Source organism: Primulina huaijiensis, unplaced genomic scaffold (genome assembly GCF_012295235.1).
Source record: "Primulina huaijiensis isolate GDHJ02 unplaced genomic scaffold, ASM1229523v2 scaffold25443, whole genome shotgun sequence".
Taxonomy (NCBI): domain Eukaryota; kingdom Viridiplantae; phylum Streptophyta; class Magnoliopsida; order Lamiales; family Gesneriaceae; genus Primulina; species Primulina huaijiensis.
In genome coordinates this window covers 554205-579504 of record NW_027356198.1, presented here as the reverse complement: position 1 = coordinate 579504, position 25300 = coordinate 554205, and the positions used below count along the sequence as shown (strand labels likewise).

Here is a 25300-nt window from a genome sequence, read left to right as displayed (position 1 = left end):
ATATATATATATATATATATTGTTATTGATGTTTGTAACAATTATTCTAACGGTATAAACATGGTTCATTATTCTAAGGGTATAAACATGCATCACGTGAACCATGTGCTAGTGAAATGATTCTTGGAAATTTATATAAATATGTATCATTTGGCATGTAACCGTACATATCAAATTTTAAGATAATAAGTATTTATTTTATATGTTTTAAAATTTTGAAAATAAAATACGATGATTACTATTTTCCCTTTAGCTAATTTTATATTTGATTTTTAATTTCTTGATGAAAATAAAAATAGTAGAACGAATAGAGATATCTTGGGGAAAAAATTTGATCTAAATTCAGAAAACAAAGTTCACCATTCAGATAGGAGGAAATATTTTTTTTTAAAAAAAAAATAGTGGACGATGATATCGATAGTTATTTTAACTCCCATCTTTAGGTGATACCAAAATTCAATCCGTTAATGCAAGGGATGGCAGGCACGAATGACAAAACTTAATTACAATTTAATTCCCTGCTGGTCACTAAATAAATAACAAGATCCAAAAGCTTAAATTTTACATAAACACGACAGGTAAATAATTTATTTGAAAACAAAACTTGAATAAATAGATAGAAATAAGAATTTTGGTTCATCAGATCCTCAAATAAGATAATAAGAGCACCAATCCCAGGTCGACAAGTCACAGAAACAATAAATGAAATTCCTAGAATATTCCTGAAGAGCACAAATCCGAACTTGTAATAAAAATAACAATGGTAAGAAAATCAAGAAATCATAAATAACTGTCTACTTTAATAAGGATAAGCTACATATTCTTATGTACAGGTAAAAAGAGAGAGTAGAGAATCCTCTGTTATTTAAAATTCGGCCGCAATTAGTCATTGATCAAAGGTTGAGACGTAAGAATATCTCCTTCGCAGAACCTCCACGATCCATCGCCTTGCCTTCTTAGAAGATAAAGAATTTTATAGGGGCTGCAATACATTGGTTGGAATTTAGGAAACTTTTAATCCCAGAGGAGAATCCAGAAAAGATTGTAAAACAAGCTTTTCAGTGTGCCAGTCGTCAATGGAAGTTGGTAACATGACTTTGGAGACATAAGTGTCTGAATGCTCATGCATGGAAACCGCATAACAGTGATTCTCACTAGCTCAAAATACAGTCAAATGCACAGGAGTTCAGAAAATTTGTCCTTGGTTCTTCTTGATTTGAAATCATTCACACTTACTCTTCTTCTCATTGTTTTTTCCCGGATAACAAAAAAAGAAAGATAAAGAGAGCTTCATGACTGTTAATTAAGGCAGAAAGAATTGTATGTTAATCACTAAATACAGCATAGGCTTGTGCTTTCATAATAGGCTTGTGCTTTCATAGATGGCCTTTAATATGGTAATGAGTACCTCATTTAACTACCTTTTCTTATGCCTCAAATATCAAAGAACCAAACAAAAATACAAGTGCCCCGCTCCAAAATACAAGTGCCCTGCTCCGAGCACTTGTTTTGATAGAAAATGTTAAATTACCTGTAGTATGTTGGATTCTTAGGCTGCGATTCGTCCACAAGTTCAGCTGCCTCTTCCAAGAAAACCTCTATTTCCGCCATTTCCCTCCCAATCCCATCTTTCAAAATGTCAGCTCGTGTAACTTTCAGTTGCAATAAAACAAATCTCCAAAAACAGGACCTTGCTTTTGCAGCATCTGCCAAAGTTTGCCACTAGAATCATCGAAAACCAGAAATAAACAACAGTTAACATGAGGATATTATGCTATAAGGTTTTGATAGAATCAGAAAGGTTCAAACCTACTATTTTGTACACTACTAAGAATTTTCCGAGAAAATAGAGGCAGAATACCAATAACAATCAAGCATTCGTTCTCCTTATTTTAATTGTTAATTAGAGATTCAAAGCAATAGTCAAAAACCGATTTTCCATCCAAGTTCTGCAGGTTATACAATGCCGTTGGTCCAAAAAAACACCGAGTCTGTTAAAAAGTTAAAACCAAAAGTGACACACATTACAAATGTGTTTTAAAAAGGCAGCGCCAAGATGATGGATAGCCGCACACCGCCCCGATTTTTATCAAGGCGACGCCTTTGAGAGGTGATGCATAAATCGGCCGCCTACGCGGATATTTTTTAAAAAAATATTGGATTTTTTATTTAAAAAAAATTAAAGCTCATCATCTAAAATCTAATTTTTATTATCAGAATATTTCAAATGTATCAGTATCATACTATCATGTTTGTCAATATTTTGTTTTAAAAAAAATATGCAACATAATATGGACTTCAAGCTTCATAGATTTGAATTTGAATCGGATACAGATGAAATGTTGGAGAAATATGAAGATGAAGTAGAAGAAGAATTAGAGATACAGGCTTCAAGGTCGCCTTCCTACCGCCTAGCTTTTTATAGAACATTGGATAAACCCGATCCAATATTATATTTTAGAATGATGAGCTCAAAGATTTGTAGAGCATAACTAAACCACAATTAATAAGGTAGTCACCTGAACTAGCATAGAACCATCAAGGACTTCTGGGAGGCCATGAACATCATGGTTAGGCCCCAGCGCTTCTGCTTTAATTGCTTGCCATCGCTTGACAAGGATCTCAGCATCTTTGACAGACATATGCTGCCTATAAGTTGATGCCATCGAGGATGACAGGCCAGAGGAGAGGGAAGCTGTTTTCAAATCAACAGCTTCTGAGTGATCCCCAGAATGCACTTTAAGTGTAGAAAGGAACTTCTGAAATTTTCTAGTAATACCATTTTTCCTCGTTACTAAAGATTGGGAACTTAAATCCATAGAAGAATCTGCACTCCATGTAAGGGAGCTAGTATCAGCACTCTGTTTGTCCATCCTCCATCTAGTACCATTTCCAGCCCTCCAGAATAGTGTGTTTTTAAGTTTAAGGAGAACAACCAAGATGAAGCCCAATGCTGTGGCATATATCATCTTTCCAAGAATGTGACTTACGCCCAACCGGAATTTCCAAACATCACCTTGCTTTGAACCTAAACTTCTCTTCAGCTGAGTAGATGGTAGGTTACCACAGCCTCCATCAATGGCCTTGCTTTCTGTCAAAGGGATTTGGAGTTCAGGAGGAGCAAGTTGCTTCACAGGTCCAAGATGTAGCGAAGATACTGTAGATAAAACTGGTTCTTCATCCCTTTGATCTAATGGAAGAGCAATGGCCAGTGGTCGATGCCTGATGTTCGATACTGCTGGAGCTGTTCTTTTATTATGCCTTTTTCCAGAAGTTCTTTTTTCCCAGGTAAAGAAGTCAGCCTGTTTCGGCCATAATAACAAAAAGAAGTCAGTCTGTGATCAAGATTGAATTCTATTAAATTTAGAGCACATGATGAAAAACTTTTACCAAAGATGGAGAACAATCTCGGGTATCTGGAAACAAGCTAAGTGCAGCCTCTTTCAACCACGTTTCCTAGTAATTTAATGAACAAACTGATAAATATCATATTTAACCGAATGTCATAACTTTAAAAAGGAGCTTTAAATTATAATATAAGCCCCCTCCTTTGTATGTATCACTTCTTTGCTTGCTGTACATTCCCCTTCTACCTATCTTTTTTCTTCATGAACAATATATTTAGAAAGCTAACAATATATTAAATTTATGTTCTTTAATGACTACATCTATGACTGTCCTGTCCTGTATAACCAACACCATGTGATTAAGAAGTTAACTCATTTATTAGTCCCGAGTTTCTGTCTCAATCATATTTTAATGCAAAAAAATGCAGACTTGTACACATATTTTTTTGAGGAAAAGGATGGCAACAATTTTTGCTGTAAATTTATCATTGACATGAACTGGTCGCAGAGATTAGGACATATCTGGAAGAGGTAACAAAAGAATCTTGTTGTCCTGGAAAAGGGAAATGGGAAGGGGGTATATAATTATTGTCTATTGTGTGAAGACTTTCCAATAAAACAACTATGATCAATCAGTTCAAAGTCATATCTGATATTGACCAATACTTTAGTAGCATTACTAAAATTCAAATATTATACCAATTTCATATGCCACACTATTGGGCATTATAATTTCACAAACCGAATACAGTAATAATTGTGCATGTACCAGTGGTTTGTCTGCACTTGAAACTTCTTTGATTTCTTTCTTTGGCAGTGACTTCTGTGAACTGGGATTAGAGTTCACCACTAATTGCCTTAATCTTTCAGCAGCTGTTGCTTCATCACTCTGGATTATGAGACTCAAATTTACTCATTCACGTGAAAAAAAATACAAGAAAAAAGAATAGCTAATGCCACAAAAGCAAAATCAGAAAGGTGTACCTGCCCAAGAAGTAAAGAACAAAATGCTTCTTCAAGTTTTAAATCAAAGCCTTCTGAAGTTAGACATTCACAAATTAACTTTGCCTTGTTTATCTACACAAGAAAAGATATAGTATTTGATCTCTTAAAACTGAAAACTATTAAAAATCATTTTAGTCCCACGGATATGTGAATCCCATATATTACAAAATCAGACATAATGCACCACACTGCAACAGTTACCAAGTAAACAAGAAAGTAAGGAAAATAGAATATAAGGGTAGTCTCTTAATTCATATTCTGATAACTGAAACAGTAGCTTAATATCCAGAAAGCCCATTAGTAAGGCCTAACATGACAGAGGTCGACAAACATTTCATGGCCACTCCTTTTGCTTTCCTGTTCTTCAATGTTTCTCTATTGTTTTCCTAGGAACCTATAATCTCATAAAAACAACCTTTTTGGTCATGATGATTCTATTCCGATCACAAAATTCCAGAGGAGTGACCTTACTATATACACACATGCCATCGTTAATTAAGCTTTAAAAAACAAATGAGAGCATGTCCCATGAGTCTACCATTTGTCTCAACATTGTTTGGAGCTTGATAACTCGAGGACAGATACGCTAAGGCCCAAAAGAGTAGCCATGCTACTGATTAGAAATCTATATAATTCTGACCCATAAGTAAAACTCAAAAATTGCACAAGACAGATATGAGCCATCACATCCAAGTCAGTTTTTTCTAACACGGAAAATCAAAATATGCAGGTACTGACATTTTTATGATTAGGATGAATATATAAGAAGCTAATTTAGGAATCTTAGAGTTTACCAAGTCAGTTTGCTTGCTTGAAAAACCAAGAGCAATATGAGCTAACATAACCATATAGAAGCTATTGTAATCAATAACAGTTCTTTGATTCTGCGACTCGATAGACTTCCTATTCTTCCGCGTAACAGCTAAATTATCCCAAGTAATAAGATTGACAATTTCAGAGGCCGTGAGTTCTTTTAGTGCTTGATTCAAGAAGCATGGCCAGTCTTGAACTTGGCAAGAAGTTTCGACATCGAGGCCCTGTCTGAGCAATTCTTCCAAAGCTGAAATAGCTCCACGTCTTCGTTCGGCGTTATCAGGCGTATGAGGCATCCTCAATAGCTCCAATGTACAGGCAGGAGCAAGCTTTTCTAAATATTCTTCAATCTAAAAGCAACATTTGAATGCAAAATTTTGAGTTGCGAGCTACACTAGCAATCTAAACTAAATCGTCAAGAGCAACTCAAAAATATCCCCAATCGAAGGACCAATAAAAGCTAGAAAATTCCAGATATATGATTTTAGTAAACATCTTCACAGCAACAAGTGAATTGTACCCATTAGCGTTTCTCTTTGAAGAGATAACAGGTGGTGTTTCTATGTATTGAAGGGTCACAAATACCACTCCATTGCAGCACCATCTATAACCTCGTGAATAAAATTTTAAATTCCTCGTTGCGATACCAAACTACTCGTGGAATCACTTCTTCAGCATTAAGGTTACATTATCTTCGTAATGATTTTCTCTTTTCAATGGTTCTGGCAATTTGCATAGTTTATTTATTTATTTGAATGGATGGCAAAATAATCCATCAAAACAAAAGAGGCAACCAAACGTAGCATATTTAGCGGGGAAAAATACTAAATGAAGGTCACCTGAGATAACAGCTTCAACTTGCCCAGAGAACTCTTGCTTCCAAGAAGGTATCGAGCACGGACAAGGGCTTCAAATCCATGAGAAATATTGTTCTTTTCAAAACCAACATTAGCGATCGCACACTTCAAAAAATCACACGTAATAAGCGAAGGAAACAAAACACTGCCAGGAAAAAAGTGGTTCAAGGTTCTGACCTCCACCTTTTTCTTACCTCTGCTAGGGCCATGGCAAGAAGCATGTCATGAATATATGGCTTCGAGCATGGATGCTGCATTGCTCTTCGTCCAATTTCAAGCACAAGTCTCTCTTCTCCGGCCTAAATTGATTCAATTGAATTGTAATAGAGGATTTGCAAAGTAGTGATCTGCCAAAAGTTAATCAATAGAAATTTCATAAGAATGAATGACTGGGATATACCTCCTGAAGAAGGCAAAGAACCACAGGCAACCAATCCCATGGAATTTTAAGAGAAGATTTGGGAGGCAGCTTTTCTTTGATAATTCCAGCATATTCTGGTTCAAATAGAAGTTTATCTCTCACATCCTTCAGAACCTTCTGAGGGAAATCAGCGGCAAATACATGAATAAGATAACTATGAAGGTTAGCTGGTATGAAAAAGTAGAAGTGGTTAAAAAGAAACCACTCCAAAAAGTATCCCATTCATATGTAGCTAATTAAATTCAGCACCGAAAAAAACCATATAGTTCAATCCATACAGGGCGAGATACAACAACATCTTCCGTGTAACCCTCCTCAATCTCTGTATTTGTCAGATGTATTACTGATTTAGCAATTTCATCTTTCTCCACTTGATCATGAACGCCAAGAATCTGAATGCATACAACATCAAAAGTGAAAATGTGAAACTGGAATCGGTAGATTAAATGTAATTTAGGCAGATGCCTACTAAAAAGCAAGCCTCGATGAGTAAGTCGTGGAGCACACTGCACTACAAACCTTTGTCCAAAGCATAAAACCCCGTTTATAGAAACAACCTTGCACCATATTATAAAAACCAGACATCACTAACACACGTATAGTCTTGCTAGAAACTAGATGTTAAAATGAACTCTTCTGAGGGTACACATACCAAACCGAGAAAAATCAGAAAAAGGAGCTGATTGCTATGAAGAATACTACTTAAAAAGAAAATCCCAGTGAAAGAAGCTTTGCGGAAGCATCGGAACGTAGTACGTCCAATTATTAAAACATTAAGCTATTTTGCAGTGCATCACATCACACAATTGATTGTGATTGCATTGTAGAATCAATATTGATGTATTACATCATAAATTGTTCCACATATCAGCTCCAACTATATTTTGTTTTATTCTAGATATCGTTCTATCTGGCCTTTAATTGAAGCATTTGCGAAACCAACAGCAGATGATATAATATTTCCTCCAGTAATTTCAACTGAGTAGAGTTAAGTTGCTTCCAAGGAGATATAAAATAGGCTATATGCCCTTATCATGTGTAAATCAATTCAGACAACATGGAGTGACAAAAGTAGTCGAGGGTCACAATCAAACCAACCAAACATGGAATTTTCAAGATTCTGGGTTTAAGCTAAATACGATCCTACACCATACATATTAAAACGAATTATTGACAGCAACTACTGAACAAACCACATTCAAGACTATCCAAAGGCACAAGATCATTAGGAGGGGAAAAAAAAGAGAACAGCATAAATTAGCAAAAAAATCCTTCAATAATCTCATCAAGATGAAAAACACACTCTTATTAAAAAGCAAAAGATAAAAGAATAGGAAAAAAAAGTGAGAACCTGGTAGCAAGTGACGGGGATTTCGATAAACGGAACCTGATTCTGCACAATGCTGTTCCTGCTGGTGCTTTCCTCAACAAATCGAAGATCCGTGGCAGCACGTAATCTCCATGGGTGACCAGCCGCAGGAACCCTAACTCGATAACTAGAATTCCCACATTTATTCTTCGTACAGTAGCTTTTTCTACTATTCAAGGAAACAAAGCTGTCATTCCAATGAAACCTGCCGCTGTTCTGACTACAGTAGTAGAGGTCATTCACACTGGCCACCAATGCAAGAAAACTTGCCATAAATTTCTAGAGCAGCTTCATTCGACCAATATTTCTCGTACAAATTTGTTGGGCAAAACAGGAACAATCAAGGATCATGATCTTGAACGCGCATGATTTTGTGGGATCGGGAAAATCGAGAGAGTGAAGATGATACGAACGTTGCTTCAGCTTTGCGTTCCAAAGAGGGAAAGGGCCACTGTTTTTATTCGGCCATAAGATAAAAAGTAAATTTACAGGTGAACCCATCTGATTTTTACCAAATCTAAAAGCCATCTCGATTATTAATAAACTTTAATTTTTAATAGAAAATAAATTTTAATTTTTTTTCCAACAAAAGTTCAATTAACTCGGTTACAATCCGGAATAATTTATTTTAATTCGGTTTCTTTTTATGGCATGTTTCGGTTTATTTCAGAAGAATTAAAAGGATATTAAAAAAAAATCCAATAAAAAATTGAATATAAAAATATTGAATTTTTATCAAATAATTGAAATGATTTATATGTTTCTAATTTATTAAAGAAATATATATACATCAAGTATAAATTCAATGCACAGACACAGTTATTTTAAATCGTAGAAAAAAGAAAATGATATTTAAGGAATACAACCAAATATGTTGGTCTGTTCCAGAATATGTAAGTCGTCCCATTGTCTCATCTATCGAGTTCCGGAGTGCGTCTCTCATTCGGAAAAATAAAGATAACATGGGGGCGTGAGAAACTGCACCATTATCATTATCCTTTATAAAGAAACAACCGAATATGGCATAACATGAACTTCTCAACTTTCATTTGGAAAGTATCAATGCGTTAAACAGAAACCGAAACTTAAAAAATACAGGATTTGTGGATGCTACCAACAACGTATGTTGGCTATAGGGACTCAAAAAATATTTTGTTATCTACCGCTGGTCGACCATTATTTTTAAAAAAAATGGTTTGTATTGTATTTCAAATACACCTGATGAGGTTTTTTTTTTTTTACAAAAAAATGGATGATCAGGTCCTTTTTTCCCAAATATCCCGTCAAAAAAGGTTCAAATTTCACCATAAAATGTTTCCCAGATTCGATAACCAGACCAGTCAAGGAAATTTGGTGATTAAAATCGAGCTTTTCTTTTCCGGGCAGTGTATTTTGTGTCTAGAGGGACAGCATTACCCTTTCTTCTTATATGTTCCTTCTTCCGCATAACCCATTCTCTTCCTTTCACCTTCTTGTTTAACTTTTGCTTTTTTCTAGGTCTGTGCCTGTCAGATACGCAAACCTGCAATCCAGAAAACATTGAAGAAAATTAAAGCAAGTGTTAAGTTTTCAGGAAAGAGAAACAATATTTACTACACATATCTGCGGATCAAGTAAATGGGTACTCACGGCGTCATTCTCGTCGTCTCCACTGCTCTCTTCATCGCCACAACTTTCCTCATCTTCGTTTTTCCCTTTTGGAATGGAGCTTCTTAGAGACGGCGGCCCACAAGTGAGCACAAGGTATTCTTTTCTACTTTTGGTACTGAACAAGAAGAGAACCTATAATTAGTGTCACGACTTTTATCTGGAGAGTTCTTTTCTTTTCTTTTCAACGAATTGTGACTTGAATCCACATTCAAACATGAAACAAACTAGAGAGAAAAAATGCCAGGAAGCTGACAGGACATTGTGGAAATTATTGAAAACAGGACGACATGCATAATCTTTTATATACCTGTGCGGGAAGTCAACTACTACACCCCCAGAAAAGCCAGCTCGCATGGCAAAACCTAGAATCAGCTCGCGTTGAGCCAGATTTTCGGGATACACTTGAAACACAGCCCTTGCTCCACGCGCTAAACATCGGTACAACGTCGCAAAAAATACCCTACAATGATTTATTAAAAATTCAGTTTTTATCTTCACTGCGTAAGGCATGAGCAAACAGACAATCACAAAGCAACACATGCCATTTATCAGTATCAATGCAAAAGATGAAAGGACTGAGAAAAAATTACATACTTTAATCTCAGACGTGGCTCGTGAGAAGATTTGTCTGCATTGCATAACCACTGATAGGAGAGTGAAACAGCAGGAGGCTATCAGACGAGGATAATTTGCAGAAAGAAAGAAAGAGATCTATAAATTATAGAAACATATTGAGCGGAGATGCAAGTGTATTTGTGCATGGTTATAAATACTGGAAATTTAAACCCAACTGCAGGTAACTGAATCATGTCAACAATAATTTGCATTTCATCATAGTTTGTACATCAAAATACTTCACAAACTAAAGAAATTACTGGAGCCACAAGATACAGATACACTGGGTCGCAAAAATATCATAATTTTCCAGTTACAAAGACCTTTTATACTCCTAAAATTAAAACCATTTACAAGAGTTGATCACTATATTATCGATAAAAGCACATATATCATCAGAAAGGTACAGAAAAATAACCTGTACAGCAGATATACTGATGGCACCATCAACAACTCCCGGTCGTAGCCCCAAACCCTACAATGGTATAGTGTACATACATGATTATCCATCAATCAATCCAAAGTCCAAACAGACAAAATATGACGACACGCCACAAACTAAATGATCTTAAGACATTCAATTCAAATGGGTAAGATAAACAAGCAAACTGTAAAAACAATAATGTTGTGATGATTGGTGGGATGATATCTTCAATCGTTGAAAATAAACAGCCCCATACCTAATCTTACCTTAACATATGACCAATCGACTTCACCGCAAATCTGAGAAACCTAAATTTAATTCTACCGTATTATTATAGTTCTTATCATCATTATCATTCTGATCAGTAGTGTGAAGGTCTGAAATCAAATAGTTTACATCTTTCCCCACAATTTACAACACAGCTTTGGCAAATCAAAAGGAACAAAACAGACGAGGGGTGTTCAATCAAAACCAGGTAAGTTCTCCCCTCTAACAAAAGTGTTTTTTTTGAGAAAAAGAGTGAAGTAGTCTATATCTATATACCTATAAATATATGAATTCTATTTGTGAGCTTACTGTTATGACCTCTTTTTTTGCATTTTGACATAGTTGATGAGGTTATTTTAGTCATTGTCAATGTTAAGGTTAATAAAATTTAATTCATTTTAGTGGTTATCATTCAATTGTATTTATGTTGGTACCTATAAATATATGAATTCTATTTGTGAGCTTACTGTTTTGACCTCTTGTTTTGCATTGACATAATTGATGTTACCAATTTTAAAGTTAATAGGATTTAATTCATTTTAGTGGTTATCATTCAATTGTATTTATGTTGGTAGAAATTGATGTCTTGTACATTTATTTTTGGTTCATGCGTTTATTATATTCTTGTGACCTTTAATATTACCTTTTGCGTACTTTATTTAAGTACATTGTGGTTTGGGCCTTGGCAAAATCCATCGATCTATTAATTTATTTTTAATGTTTTTATTTTATGAATGGTATTTGGATGAAAAAAATCTTTTCTGGTTTGATAGAGTTGTTATTATGTCATAATCACGTTGATCGAAAAGTTTGTCATATGAACAAGTGAACATATATGTTTATGGTCATAATGCTATTTTATCTATTGGGTTTTGATATGTTTAGATTGACAAATATTCTTAAAGATGATGTTATTTAAACGGTTTTAAACAGTATCTGAATTTCGTAATTATGTTTCGATCGACAGTCAACCATGTGTAACGCATATGCACTTTTCTAGTTCTGTATAAATATATCTCTTATTTCTCAAGATTATTGGAGGAAAATCTAACATTTTCTTGAAGATTAACTACAATATTTAATCAAAATTTATGAGCAAATGAAGGAATTTATTTAATCATCACAAAGAAAAACAATGGCATTGGATTCTCAAATTTAAATTCCACATATCGGCAAAGCTTATAGAGAATTATATAAAAATAATAATAAGCAACTTAATGCCATTAACTTTTTTAGAATGAAATGTGATTGGTATGAACTAAAACCTTTAGCGCCTACCTGTCCCATGTCACTAAGCACAAGGCCACCCTCAACTTCACGCTCCAATGCAACATCTGGATTAATCACTAATGTAAGAATAGAACCATGAAAGAGTAGGTTGTACGTTATTTGAACTATAACAAAAAGGAAATGCCACATACCGAGCATTGCTTGTGATATATCTAAACCAATCCACTGGTGCCCATTTTCAGTTAATGTCTCCCCACTGAGTCCTGATCCACAACCTAATAAAACCATTGAATTGAAATAATTACAGGTTTCAACAATATAAAAATGAAAATGCACTTATGCTGGCATCATGAAAATTCACCTAAGTTTGTAAGAGACACATAAAAATTATGTGAGCCATCACAATTGAGTACATATGTAAAGAGTTAAACTTGGTAAACTGTTCTTGTATATTGTGTTTCATGACCACTAGACATTCACAAGTCACAATTCCTAGTAGTTGCAAAAAGAAAAAAAAAACACACACACACAGAGACACATATATTGATCAAAGTTGCAGCAACAAATAGTACAAAAATAAAACAATTATGTATCTCTTCCTTGAACCACTTTTTTTTGGAAATATTTAGCAACCAAAGATTATTTTAGTATCTTGATATATTGGACTGATACAGAGACCTCAAAAGTGGAACAATTACATAGACAATGTACCATGTGCTATAATTCACCAATTCGCAACGTGAACTCACGATTAACAATCTAAATTCTACCAAAGCAAATCCAAATCTAAACTTATTAATTATTCTGGACTCATGGAAGAGCCACACCTCAATAGTTCAAGCCAATCACAAACACTTCCAGAATAATGTACAGCCAACTTCATGAGAAATTTATTTTAACTGAATCCAAAAATAAAGAATAGAAAATTACCAATATCAAGTAGTAATTTGGGCATGTCATCATCTGGTAATGCAAGAAGCTCCAACGCCCTCTCCGAAAGTTTAGCCTTTGAAGAGATCAACATCATTGAGAAAGCGTTGATACAAGCATACGTTAAAGTGGAGCTGTAAGTAAAGACAGTACCTGAATATCGATTATACGAGAAGAAGATGTGTATTTGCGAGCTTCCTCATCATTGTAGAATATCTCCGGTGGGGCTTGGAGCTCTGGTCGAGATGTCATCTTCTACTTTTGCTGGTCAAAGAATAATGTTAAGCCGATGGTAATATTTTATTTTCTGACTCCAACTCTAAGACATTCACTCATCAACTAGACAGTTTCAAAGTTGGATAATCAATTATCAACCATTAACGTATGAGAAACTGGGGTTTTAAGTATGGTCCTACCAGAATAAAATTAGGGATAAGATCCCATTGAATCTCCCCCTTCGAAACGGAACTTGAAAATTTCCTTCCACTAGGTTAAATACACCAAATAAAAAAAACAAATTTTCACTCAAAAAAAAATAAAAAAATTTACTCACACAGTATCATTCGGATTATTTATTGCCTTCTATCCAAGGAAGGAGTGCACTCACTCAATTTTTTCCGGTAATTCAAGTCATGTATTTGTTGTTTTATTTCTTTACCATAAACTGATCCATTTCATCTTATGGTGATAACAGATAATAATATGTAGAATATCTATGCAAGCACAGTTTAAACAGTATCTTCAACAAAGTGTGGATAACAAATACGTCAAATTCCAATAGAAAGGGGTAACCTTTCAAGAGTTAATGCAGGATATACCGTATTTATAAATCAGAATGAAGCCTCGAGAATATATCCAAGTAGCAAAAATAAACTTGGATATTACTAAGTTTAGGGGATTACCTAGAAGATTGGCTTAAAATGGGGCCAGTGTTTTGAGTGATGGCAGGTGATTCGAGGATGAGAACTACCGGGGCGGAGACAGACGAGGAGTCTGAGACGTACGCTAGGGATGTACTCGAGATCGGCTCATTCAAGATACATATAAGCTCGAGCTCACGAGCTTCGAACTTTCGAACTCAGCTTGTTTTGAAATTACTAAGATCGCGAATCGTTAATAACTTGTTTATCGTGTTTAATAAGTCGGGCTCTCGTCAAACATACAATTGAACTAGAGTTTGAGCTTGGGAAAAACTTTTGATTCTCTTTTTACTAACTAGAAAATGCTTCGAACCAACAGGGAGAAAAAGCATTTAAAATGCAACAAAACTCTCTGGGCATAAACCACAAGCATTTAAAATGCAACAAAACCGGACCACTTTCATAAAACAAGAAAAATCCCAATTCGTATAGTTGAATCATTATCAATCATTCTATCACCTGAGCTATGCCGACGATGAAATTTGGAACTTGGGGTGAAGCCCAGCCTCTTTCTTGATACTATTGGCAACGGGTTTGCTCAGAGCCTTCAGTGCCAGAGTTCCAAGCTTCAACAGAGTTTCATGTCTCGCTGACTGGAGAAATTTAATTCCAAAAATAAAACTTACTCATTATATCCACACAACAAAGTCTTTGTGGTAACCGTTTTGAAAATGGCACTGACTTATGCTCCTTCGTTCAATCTCCGTCTCACAAAGACCCACTCAAAAACCCCCTTCTTCAATTCCGTGAAATCTAACTCGTACTACTGGTACACGTGCAGGTGGAGACCCTTTTAATCTGTGCTCCAAAGCCGCTCGTTTTTTACCGAGGTCAGTGCCGGAATATAGCAAGGTCAGCGGCGGATATCGAGCATAGCAGGGGAGATTTTTTCTACCCTAGCTTTCAGTCCGTGAGCGAGACAGCGAGATAACAAATTCTGGGATTTAGGCATTTTGTAATAAAAGAAATTTTCAGATTTGGAAAAAAAGAAAAAAAAACATAGCGTATTGCCTTACATATCTCACGAATTCAAGAAGTAGACTCGATACAAATATTTTCACCAATGTCATTCAAGTATTTTCGGCGATGTCGTTCGAGTGTTGATGGAATGAAACTTCCACAAAATAAATATTGAATATTTTTTTTATCGTTCAAGTAATTTAATAGTTCAATTTGTAAGAATAAACAGAGCAATCAAATTAACGTTGAAATCTTATTCGTTTCCACTTAAATCCCCTCTCCACAAATGTCATTAATAATTTTTATCGTTCTTCAAGTAATTTCGGAATAGATTCTTCCAATGACAACATTTATGAACGATCGAGTATTTATGAATACATTGAACTGATTTAGCGAGTGTCACAATTCATATAAGATTTAAACCGGTAAAAGAGATCCAAAAATAATAATAGGGTCACAAAGCCTGCAAGAATGGGATAAACTTAGACAAGCACCCTCTTGAATGGATGCATTTCCAAAATCCATCGCAACACATGTCACCATACAAAGAGAAGAATATCGGCAATCCTACAAGACAAAACTTTTATCGTTTCAAATAGCGTACTACATGATAACACAGAAAGCCGCAAGTTAATTAGACCTTGCAAAGCAGGCAGCAATCGACTGTTGACATGGTTGACATGCTAAATGCATATTGCACAAGCCACCAAACAACTTTTTCAATCACAAAAAATAAGGTACTCCACTTCTGGGTCCTCGCATCTGATTGTTCTCCTCGGTCTCGGTGAAGAACTTCACTTCTCTCTCCTAATGAAAGGTGAGGAAAAAATAATGTCGAATCAGGTTAATAAGCGCGACTGGAGCAGACGAATGACATGAAACAGCCAACTTTTATCAAACATCCAGGATCTACATTGCAGCTTCATGAAGGCCTGTCCAATACCCTCCCCATTTTCTTCTCTCCAAATTTCTTGTTTTTCAAATGGTTTTCCGACCTTGGTTTCATGCAACTTATGTGAAAGACATGTCTTTCAGTATGGTGTGGAAATAAGTGCTCTAAATCATGAAACATGTCTTAGAACATAATTAGGAACAAGATTTCTTGAGCTAAGTATTTCAAATAGCTAGACCCTTGCATTTAATAATTTTAAGGAAGATTGGGAAAACTAGTTGCATCAACTGAAACATATAGGACAGACACTCTCTTAAATAACCATGGTCTAAAGAAAATTGCTTAGCCATAGTTAGATACTTGTTTGTTTGTTCGTCTGAGTATGCCCAGTGCACCTAATCTCATATTTTAGATCAATACAATTTGATTTACGGATTAAAAAAAAACAACACAAAAAATTGATTAGCCGACACTGTCACAATAGCCATATCAGAAACAAGTAAAAAGGTGGATGATACCAAAACCAAGGAAACAAGGACAACGCAAAATCCTACAATTAGTATTTGTTCATTTTAATTGATACTGTTTGACGACTGATGCCCTTTTATTGTTGTAAATGTCCAGATGTGTAACAGACCCTAAATGTCAGTTCGAAGGAGAAGTTTTGTTTGCTCAATTATGTTTTCAAACTTCAACATTAAAATGACCCGCACAAATATGCAGCTGGAGAGAGGGGTTGTGGAAGAGGTTGCACATAAATACCATGTTCTCATTGAAACTCAATATCGAGGCAACATTCCCGCAGCGGTAACAATAATTTGGTGCAGACCATACCTGCATAGTCCATAGCGCAACAATGACCAAATGGATCTTGCATGAGATACTATGTTGCAATCCTTGATATAGAATTACTTACAGTTACAAGTCCTTTATCTTGGAACATATACTTCAAACCTTCTTGCACAAGTTGATGTGCTCGGCAAACTAGATCGAGTTTGTTGATGTGATTGAACTATAAAAACAATTACAATGTTAGCAGGGACCCTTGTGACTAAAGCTAAACTATACAAATTTTCATAAAAATGATTTCCAGAGTTCATTTTGAAGACAGCGGAAGTTCATCACATCATAAACGGCATGTGCACATTATCTGCGGATTTTACCCAAGAATCCTTCACTTACCTCAGAAGTAACCCTGGATCCAAAAAGCCACCCTGCGCCTCGAGGACTTACTGCCCATGTCTCAATATCTTCAGGATCACTCCACATTAAATCACAGAACGGCCCTTCATGGGGAATTTCACAGTTCCGGTCAATAACTCGAATCTGTAAGAAAACCCAAAAAATAAAATAAAAAAAAAATAAGAAAAGAGCACAAAACATAACATAACAGCATATTACACCACCATCAAACATATCACAACAATACTTTAAACATGAAGAAACAAAGTAAAATAACATGTCATTCATATAAATAAAACTCATTGTAATAGGTGATAAAAAGCTCCATAAATCCCATATTACACATGAAACTATCCTCGCGTAATGAGTTCATGCAGATATCCAAAAAAATGTATATATTCAATCTTTAGAAAAGTATGCTAGCACTTGTTGAATCTCACAACAACATTTCATCAAAGTTTGAGTGATCTGAAAGAAAACATGTGAACAAGGATAAATAATGACAGTGATTAGACCTGGTCGATGGTTCTAACATCCGGGGATAGGCCACCATGTACGCACAGAACCTGGCATTCAAAAAATGAAATTAGCATGCCATGAAGGAAGCAAGAGAGCAGGAAAAAAAAAGCAAAAAACTACCCTTAGTGGGATATTCTGACAATGATAAATCTTAGCTTTTCCTGACAGAATTTAAATTATACTGAAGACTCGGTTAACATGGAATAATGCGTACCGTCCCATCAATAATTGCCGACAGAGTTAAATAGTCAAAAACATCTGTGCAATATCGCCAAGCATTAGCATTCCCGTACTTCCTTTGGCATTCATCGTAAAATCCATAAACCTGCCAAGGACAGCGCCTGTAAAAACTCATTGATTTTATTTAAAACTTATTTGTCAAATTCATCTAAATTAAGTCAATTTTTTTCTTATCTGCAGTTGATTATAGTATAGTTATTACCGTGGTGTTTCTTATAGACGACACTAGTTACTGAGTCACGGCCAAACAATAAATTGTCAATTCCACATAACATGCATGACTCAAAACCAAAGCTTTAATTTTATTGTCGTTCCTAGATGAAATGTGTATGGATATGACTTGAGTACGAGTGAAATGCAAAACTGAGAGGTGATCGAAAATTAACTTTAGCAATGAGAGGCAAAAATAGTCAGATGAATACCAACGCTTTGTTCTCCATCATATCATTTTTTTTATATAGGAAATGACCATCATATCATTAAACATTTTCCAAAAACCGTTATCCTTCTAATTATCATCTATTTAGTACTCTTCATTTCACTGTGGCTTTTATTTGAAACTCAAAACTTCATTCAATTACTTTCATATGAATTCGATAATCTAAGCTACATTACAGTAATTTCCTAGGCAATAAGTCATCTCCCCTGAGAGTTACACTCGTCCAGATCAATTTCTAGATATAATTAGTGGACTTACATCAAGACAACAATGGCAGCTGCCTAATAAATGATCTAACTAGGGCAACTAATGAAAAAATCCACATGTTTCCAGTGACTATTTTGGTTAAGTAAGCACAATTAAACAAGTTTAAGACACTAATTACCTGTGTTAATTGTCTGCTTTCATGATTTCCACGTAGGAGAGTAATGTTAGCTGGGTATCTGGAAGAAAACGCCAAAAAATAGAAATAACCAGCAACAAAGGCGAGTATCAGATAGACATTATCTAAAATATTTCTTCAGTTCAAAAAAAGTACAAAACATTGTTCCTTATCATGGAACTTTGTCAAAAAATAAAACCTACAGCGTAGTAAATCTATTTCCTCATCATAGAAACGTAAATATTTGCAAATCGTAGGGCAGTTAGTCTCCTAAATCGTAGGTCAAGGTCCCCATGGTTTGATTCAATTGGGTGCATGTTCAAGTAAATAAAAAAAAAAAGATGGGTTATGACAGATAGAACTTTATGTCATTCTTTCATAGTTTTTTGCGACAGTGAAACTGTATATTTTCGTATTAATAATTGCAATCCTCACCAACCCTCACATGGTGGATCCTGAGGCACTTAAATAAACAAAAATGAAAATGAATAGGACACACTTATTAATTCAAAGAGCTGCATAACATTTCGTCATAAAATTGTAATATTAGCAACTAACTAAACCATTGATTATCCAGTCATCCTTTTAACCTCCGTTATTGATATCAAACCATGACTCAGAATTTTAATTCTAGATTGGTTTCAGGAAAAATGTAATGACAGGTGAATCCCTTGGCAGGTTCTGCATGACACTGGATGATTCATTATTGGAATTATTTCCTTAACCTCTAAACTATGGAATATAATAGAAAAATAAAGCGGACTTATAAGCAACTTAAAAGTGCAAATCCAAACCACAAGCAATAAAGTGGCCAGCTTTTGACGCACCTTGCTTTGAGAAGCAAAAGCATGGTGAAAACTTCTAGACTATTATAACCACGATCAACAAAATCTCCCTGCCAAGAAATAAGCAGTTTCAAAGTGAAATAAAATAGAAATAAACCAGGTATAAGACGAAAATATAATATGATTACCATAAATATGTAATTGGTCTCTGGTACATGACCTCCGGTCTGGAAAAGTTTCATTAGATCATGAAACTGTCCATGGATGTCCCCACATACAGTGACTGGATTATTGACGGGCTGAACATTTGACTCCTCAATCAAGATCTCTTTTACCTAATATAAGGGAGGAGTGTGGTTAAAATTCAAGAAGAACATATCCACAGAGTATCATAAGAAAAAGTAGAAGATTCTGCAAATTGGAGCAGCTAATTATATGACAGGCATAAAATTGCTAAAACTGTAAAACATTTAGGTGCGCACGCATGTTAAGATCTAGACATCATATGTTTACTATCAAATCACATATCAAGTCGTGGATACCATCAACAAGCCAAACAATCCTAAAAAACAGCGGATGGTTCAGCACCAAACTGAGAAAAGTTGGAGCAAAAGTTTCGGTAAAAGTGTGTCACCCGCTTATCCAAGAGTTCGCATAGTTAACCAGTTCCACAGCATTGAGCAGCCATTCTGTGCAAACATAATGGTAGAAGAAGATAACATGTCTAGACTTGAGATGGTTTGCTTTGAACCAAAGTAAGTAAAACTCGAATTTCTAAGTTATCAAGTCTATGGTGATTGGTGCTCATTGGGCTAGCTGGTATAGGAGTGTAAAAAGAGTCGAATTGACTTCTGAACAGTTCAACTCAAGGTCAATTAATACCGAGTTGTGAATTGAATCAACTTGTTAACTTTTACATGAACCTTAAAAAGCTCATGAACTGGTGTGAGAGCTTTTTATAACCACTTGCTTATTTATATTGACTTATTGAGCATATATTATAAAATATACATTAACCAAACATTACAGGAATCAAAATCGACAGAACTAGTTTCCTTGTAAAGTTGTATTTGTCATAAAAAAAGTGGACCAAAATTTCCTTTTAATACAATGTATTATGCATTCATTTCAACTTAATTTTGAATCAGGTCAACTATAAGTAGCCAAACGTGCTCGCTCAGGCCCAAAAACTCATGAGCTTACAAATAAGCTCAAAAAATTTAAAAATCAACTTAAATGTGATGCTGACACCCCTCGGTTAGTATAAATCTCAGAGGATCGAGAGAGGAGCAAAAATTATTCAACCAAGCAACTAGGAAATCCAAACGTGTATCCGTGACATATTGCAGCAAACCCAGAAGAACACCACTGCACCAAAAACAACAATAGGCAGGTCCAAATATGCGCTCTCGAAAGAATATGGTTTTCAATTGCTATGACTGGCACGTGTGACACGGTTACATCAAAGTTATAATATGTTTGGACATGAAAAGAGACAAAAAATTATGGAGGTGTTTGGACAATATTTCTGTGATGGAGTTCAAATATGCACCAACTTTTGTGAATAGGGATGCTAGTGTAACAGTGGTGAATTGTGGAAAGAAATTGACACGCGGGTCCTTTAAGGAATAAAAGGTGCAATATCTGATAGATCATTCATTTTCATTTAAAAAAAAAAAACCACCCCTCTGAAACCCTAAGTACAGTATCCACACAATCTTCCACCACACAAACAAATGTACAGGACAAAAACCCAGCTCCCAGAGGATATTGGCATTGAAAAATTATCCTTTCAAACCACAAAAACAATTTTCTCCAACAAATTCAGAGAGAAAGAGAAAATAAACAAAGACAAGCAACGGTGCAAGAAGAAGAACTATATACGTATTCGCAGAGCAGTTGGAGTTCGTCTTCGGACAAGTGCTGACCCTCTTTCACCTTCACTATCCACTCGTCCAAATCCATGCCCTTGTCTTGTCAATCAACGGAAAATAACCGGGTTGAAGAGACCGTAACAGTATTGGAAAAAAGATACTATCGTATGCAGAGATCTATTGCGCGACGGAGGAGGCGCGATCGGAGACACGGAACGGCTGCGGGACTGACAAAATCTGAAGAACTAAAAAGTTTCAGCAACAATCCCACGAATCTCAAACCCCTTCTGCTTCGGGGTTTGGTCAAAATTTTGATGCATCAAGCTCCGCCCACTCATTTTTAAAATTTTCGANAATTAAGATTAAAGTTATGAGTGATTTAGATTTTATTAAGAAGTAGAGTAATTAGTTAGTTGTTTTTAAATTTTTAACAAATAAAATGTGGTGGTTATGAGTATGTAACAAATTAACAAAAAAATAGGCTATTATATTTTTTTATTGAAATAAATAAAGGATATTTTTTTCCATCTACTAAAAAGACTAAAAGAATTACGGCGGATTATTTTTTATTATAAATAAAACTAATATAGAAGTAAATAAAAAAACAATTATTATTACTTTATCTCTTTTCTTTCCAAAAATAAGTTTGTTTATTGATTCCAAATTCGGCATATTAATAATTATTTATAAATATCACACCATATTTTGAGAAAAAAACATAAATCTTGATGTGTTTCTTTAAGTTTGAAATGTCTTAATTGTGGATTTTCAAAATTACCAATAATCTCAACTTTAAAAAGATGACAGAAAAATAATTTCCAGAATCTTAAGAATTCAGCAGATTTATGTTAAGATCAAATGATTTCATAACAAATTTGAGATTAAATGTTCGTGTAGAACTCCAAATGTTAATCAAGTGTAATATTAAAACATAATATATGCAAGACATTTAATTTTATTCGAATTTTTTAATGAATATATCGAGCTATTAAAAAAATAATCTAAAAAATTAGTAAAATGTTTTTTTAAATATTTGACATCCATAAGTTTTTTTCCCGAAATTAAATTTCCATCAACAAGAAAGTCCATCGATATACATGTTGCAAAAAACAATGGAACATAATTCATAAATAGTAAAAAATAGTTTTCAAGTTAATGTTCTGAGTTGCTAACACTTCCAACAACAGCAGACTGTCAGCAGTCCAGTCGTTATTGAAACAATAAACATATATGATCTCTATATAAAGAACGGAAAATATATTTGTCTCACAACTTGTACATAAGAGAGAGCAATAGTATTTACTATCCATTTATTCAACTTGAGACGAAGAGTTAGTGTATTTAAAAATCACATAAATATAGGCTAGGCGACGATAAATATATCTTGTAAATAACGAATCGGTGTAACTATAACCACTCCATACTCATCCATTCCTACCACTCCCACTCGAAGACATTTAAAATATTCTCTACAACGGCATCGACATCTATCTTGATCAATCTTAGATGAGATTACTGTAATTTGCATAATTCGGGGGTGAGGTTATCCAAATACTTCAACACACCATAACAATTATATTTTATTAAGTTAAATATATAATATTTCTTCTTGTTAAAGAAATTTCTAGCCCAGCCCGGTTTAATTGGGCTTTAAATTTTTATGTTCGCGCCATGGTCATATCAGTATTCTAATGCAAGCCCAGATCCGGCATCCCTGTCAAAACCCGGTCCATGGCTTTTATTTTGTTTTGTTTTATTTTTTGAAAAAACTTTAATATTTTGAATGTACCTCAGAAAAAAAAGCTAAAAACCGAGAATTATATTATAAATAAAAATATTTTATTTTTCTAACCATTTATTTTATAAATAAACATGTCGATACATGCAAAAATATCATTCATAATTCAATTTCTATTGTTCAGAATTGAGTAAATTCCAACTCTCATATTTCAGCATAACCAAAACACTTGTCCATATTATAAACTTTGTTAACAGTAGCAACCTGCGCTGGTGTGCGTCAGAAACCGTGTGTGCGTCCCTTCTCGAATTTTTTTCGTCCTTGAAAGTTGCTTCGTATTTTTGTTTGCTTCTTTCGAGAATTTGTAGTGCTGCAATATGTGGAGTACTCGAAGTCATTGAATCTTAGAGACGATTGTCTGCAAAGTATAGCACTTTGATACAGGCAATTTCGTTTTGCGGACAAAAAAAAATCCTTGCCTCGACTTGCTGTTCAGAACCGAGAGAAAGATAAACAACAATATCTTCGGTAAATGCTGGTTTATTATCTGAATATGACCATTTTACTACTTGCAGAGTGCATTATTCCTAAAGGATATATGCTTTGTGGTTCCATTCCTTTCGGCTGTGCACTTGAACGAAAACATATACGAGGATTGTCTCAATTAAGTTCAACCCTTAGCTTGGAGATGGATGGCTCCAGAAAGACATGCATCATCTAAGTAATCTTCATTAAAAGTAGCCATCTTGGACTTGTAAGCAATGGTACGTACACAACTCTAAATTTACTATCCTAATTGTTATCAATCAATATTCATGTTTTGCTACATTAATATAATCAGAGTATACTAAGTACTATCTCATTAACCATCAACAACCCTTTAAAATAATAATAATAATTAATCAAATATGAATATCAGAAGTTAAGGAACTATTTGGCTATATTATAGTAGCTCCAAATCACGCCCACTCGCAACATAATATGATTCGATTCGTCCATGTCTTTTTGCACATATCTGGCTTGACGAGTGCCAAAAACAAAATATATTTGTGTAATATATAAGAAGACAATAGATTTGTACTTGCAAACATCGATAATTTAAACGTATAAATTATTCATTTTAATTTGTAGGCAAAAATGTTATATTTCGGAGTGACAATTAATTCTTTTAAGATTATCGAAAACAAAAAAACCAAACATACCCTTACAATTCCCAAGAATTCTGAATTGATCCATTTTGGCTATACTTCGCTTGCACCGAAAAGAAACGACCATCTGTACTTTCCCTTCCGGGAAACCTTATTTCTTTGTGGAATTCTACACGAATTCATTTATATTTATAGGTATTTTAAGAGTCATAACTCATAAATGTCAAACCGCATGCACTTTTGATTTACCCGTAATACATTCTACTCATATATTTTAAATTAAATAATTTTATTCAATAATTTATTGCCACATAAAATCCGCACATGCACTAATTACATGCTATGTATCATCGCAACAAATGAGTAAGCCATTAGGCCCCACCCCACCTATCTCGATTCGAAAAGAATTCGATACCCAATGGCGCGGTTGGATAAAGATTTTCGAAGTTAAGATCCAGTTGATACAGAAAGACACGCATCATCGGTATATGTATGTGTGTGTATATATATATATACTAGAAATAATGCACGTGCATTGCACGTAGGAAACATATGTTCAAGTAATTAAATTTTGAAATAAATTTAGTTAACTCATAATGATAATAGTATTGTAAATTTTCACAATTCTTGTTAATTAGCATATGTAACTAATTTGAAAAAAACAAACAAACATATTTTTTTAATTTTCAAAAAAGATTTGGACTACTAAAATTTTTTTCATATCTTTTTTATCATATTGTTTTCTTTTGTTATTTGTTATATTCTCTCAATAATGCATATATTTTATTATAATATTCAATTATTATAATTTTTTTGACAATCAATGATATGCAATTTTTTATTTACAATGTTGTTTGATTATTATTCTTTTTCATGTAAATTGACAACAATTTCTACCGGATGCTTTTACTTTCTTAGTCACCTTTAATTTATTAGACACTTATACTTGATAACATATAAACTACACATTATTCTTAGGGGTGAGCAAAATTTCGGTTAAACAGAATTAACCGACCGAACCGAGTCAATTCGAAAATTCGGTTTTCAAATTAAAAAATTTCGGTTATATCGGTTAATTCGGTTCACTTACGGTTTTCAAAATTTTGAAATCGGCTAATCGAATTAACCGATAAAATAAATACTATTATTTAATAATTTTTTATTATTTATCAATTTTAATATATTTTTAAATTTTTAATTTTTAATTTTAAAATCAGCCTTAATTCTAAAGAAAAATTTGTGATGTATGTGATTTTATTTTTTATGCATTTGTGTAGACGGTAGTGTTAAAAA

The 25300-nt window shown here is 34.3% G+C and overlaps 3 protein-coding genes across 8 annotated transcripts; all 3 read right to left on the bottom strand.

Annotated features, from left to right (window-relative positions):
* Positions 1–586: 586 nt before the first annotated feature.
* On the bottom strand, positions 587–8296 carry LOC140967504 (plastid division protein CDP1, chloroplastic-like). 3 transcript variants are annotated; one of them, XM_073428053.1, is made up of 13 exons: positions 7795–8296; positions 6722–6835; positions 6423–6560; positions 6217–6321; positions 6005–6127; positions 5147–5515; positions 4332–4424; positions 4117–4236; positions 3391–3456; positions 2780–3302; positions 2520–2695; positions 1532–1722; positions 587–982 (listed from the first exon to the last, which is right to left on the bottom strand). In XM_073428053.1, the coding sequence occupies exons 1-13, from the start codon at positions 8083–8085 to the stop codon at positions 883–885; spliced, it is 2409 nt and encodes an 802-aa protein (XP_073284154.1). In that variant the 5' UTR covers positions 8086–8296; the 3' UTR covers positions 587–882. The 3 variants fall into 3 exon arrangements, with proteins under 3 accessions (XP_073284154.1, XP_073284152.1, XP_073284153.1); XM_073428051.1 differs by having other exon boundaries at positions 2520–3302; XM_073428052.1 differs by having other exon boundaries at positions 2520–3302; positions 6423–6557.
* A 487-nt stretch (positions 8297–8783) lies between these two features.
* Positions 8784–14830, bottom strand: LOC140967475 (18S rRNA (guanine-N(7))-methyltransferase RID2-like). Of its 4 annotated transcripts, none has more exons than XM_073428013.1 (11): positions 14475–14830; positions 14308–14414; positions 13082–13192; positions 12929–13004; positions 12190–12273; positions 12047–12102; positions 10496–10552; positions 10057–10133; positions 9770–9922; positions 9442–9577; positions 8784–9334 (listed from the first exon to the last, which is right to left on the bottom strand). In XM_073428013.1, the coding sequence occupies exons 3-11, from the start codon at positions 13178–13180 to the stop codon at positions 9170–9172; spliced, it is 903 nt and encodes a 300-aa protein (XP_073284114.1). In that variant the 5' UTR covers positions 13181–13192; positions 14308–14414; positions 14475–14830; the 3' UTR covers positions 8784–9169. The 4 variants fall into 4 exon arrangements, with proteins under 4 accessions (XP_073284114.1, XP_073284115.1, XP_073284116.1 ...); XM_073428014.1 differs by having other exon boundaries at positions 14308–14393; XM_073428016.1 differs by having other exon boundaries at positions 8790–9334; positions 10057–10106; positions 14475–14824.
* A 421-nt stretch (positions 14831–15251) lies between these two features.
* On the bottom strand, positions 15252–21468 carry LOC140967537 (phytochrome-associated serine/threonine-protein phosphatase-like). Its single transcript, XM_073428120.1, has 10 exons — positions 21132–21468; positions 19436–19582; positions 19290–19357; positions 18466–18523; positions 17616–17726; positions 17398–17448; positions 16883–17026; positions 16617–16712; positions 16463–16534; positions 15252–15615 (listed from the first exon to the last, which is right to left on the bottom strand). Exons 1-10 carry the CDS (start codon positions 21210–21212, stop codon positions 15532–15534), a joined length of 912 nt encoding a protein of 303 aa, XP_073284221.1. The 5' UTR covers positions 21213–21468; the 3' UTR covers positions 15252–15531.
* Between the last annotated feature and the right edge of the window lie 3832 nt (positions 21469–25300).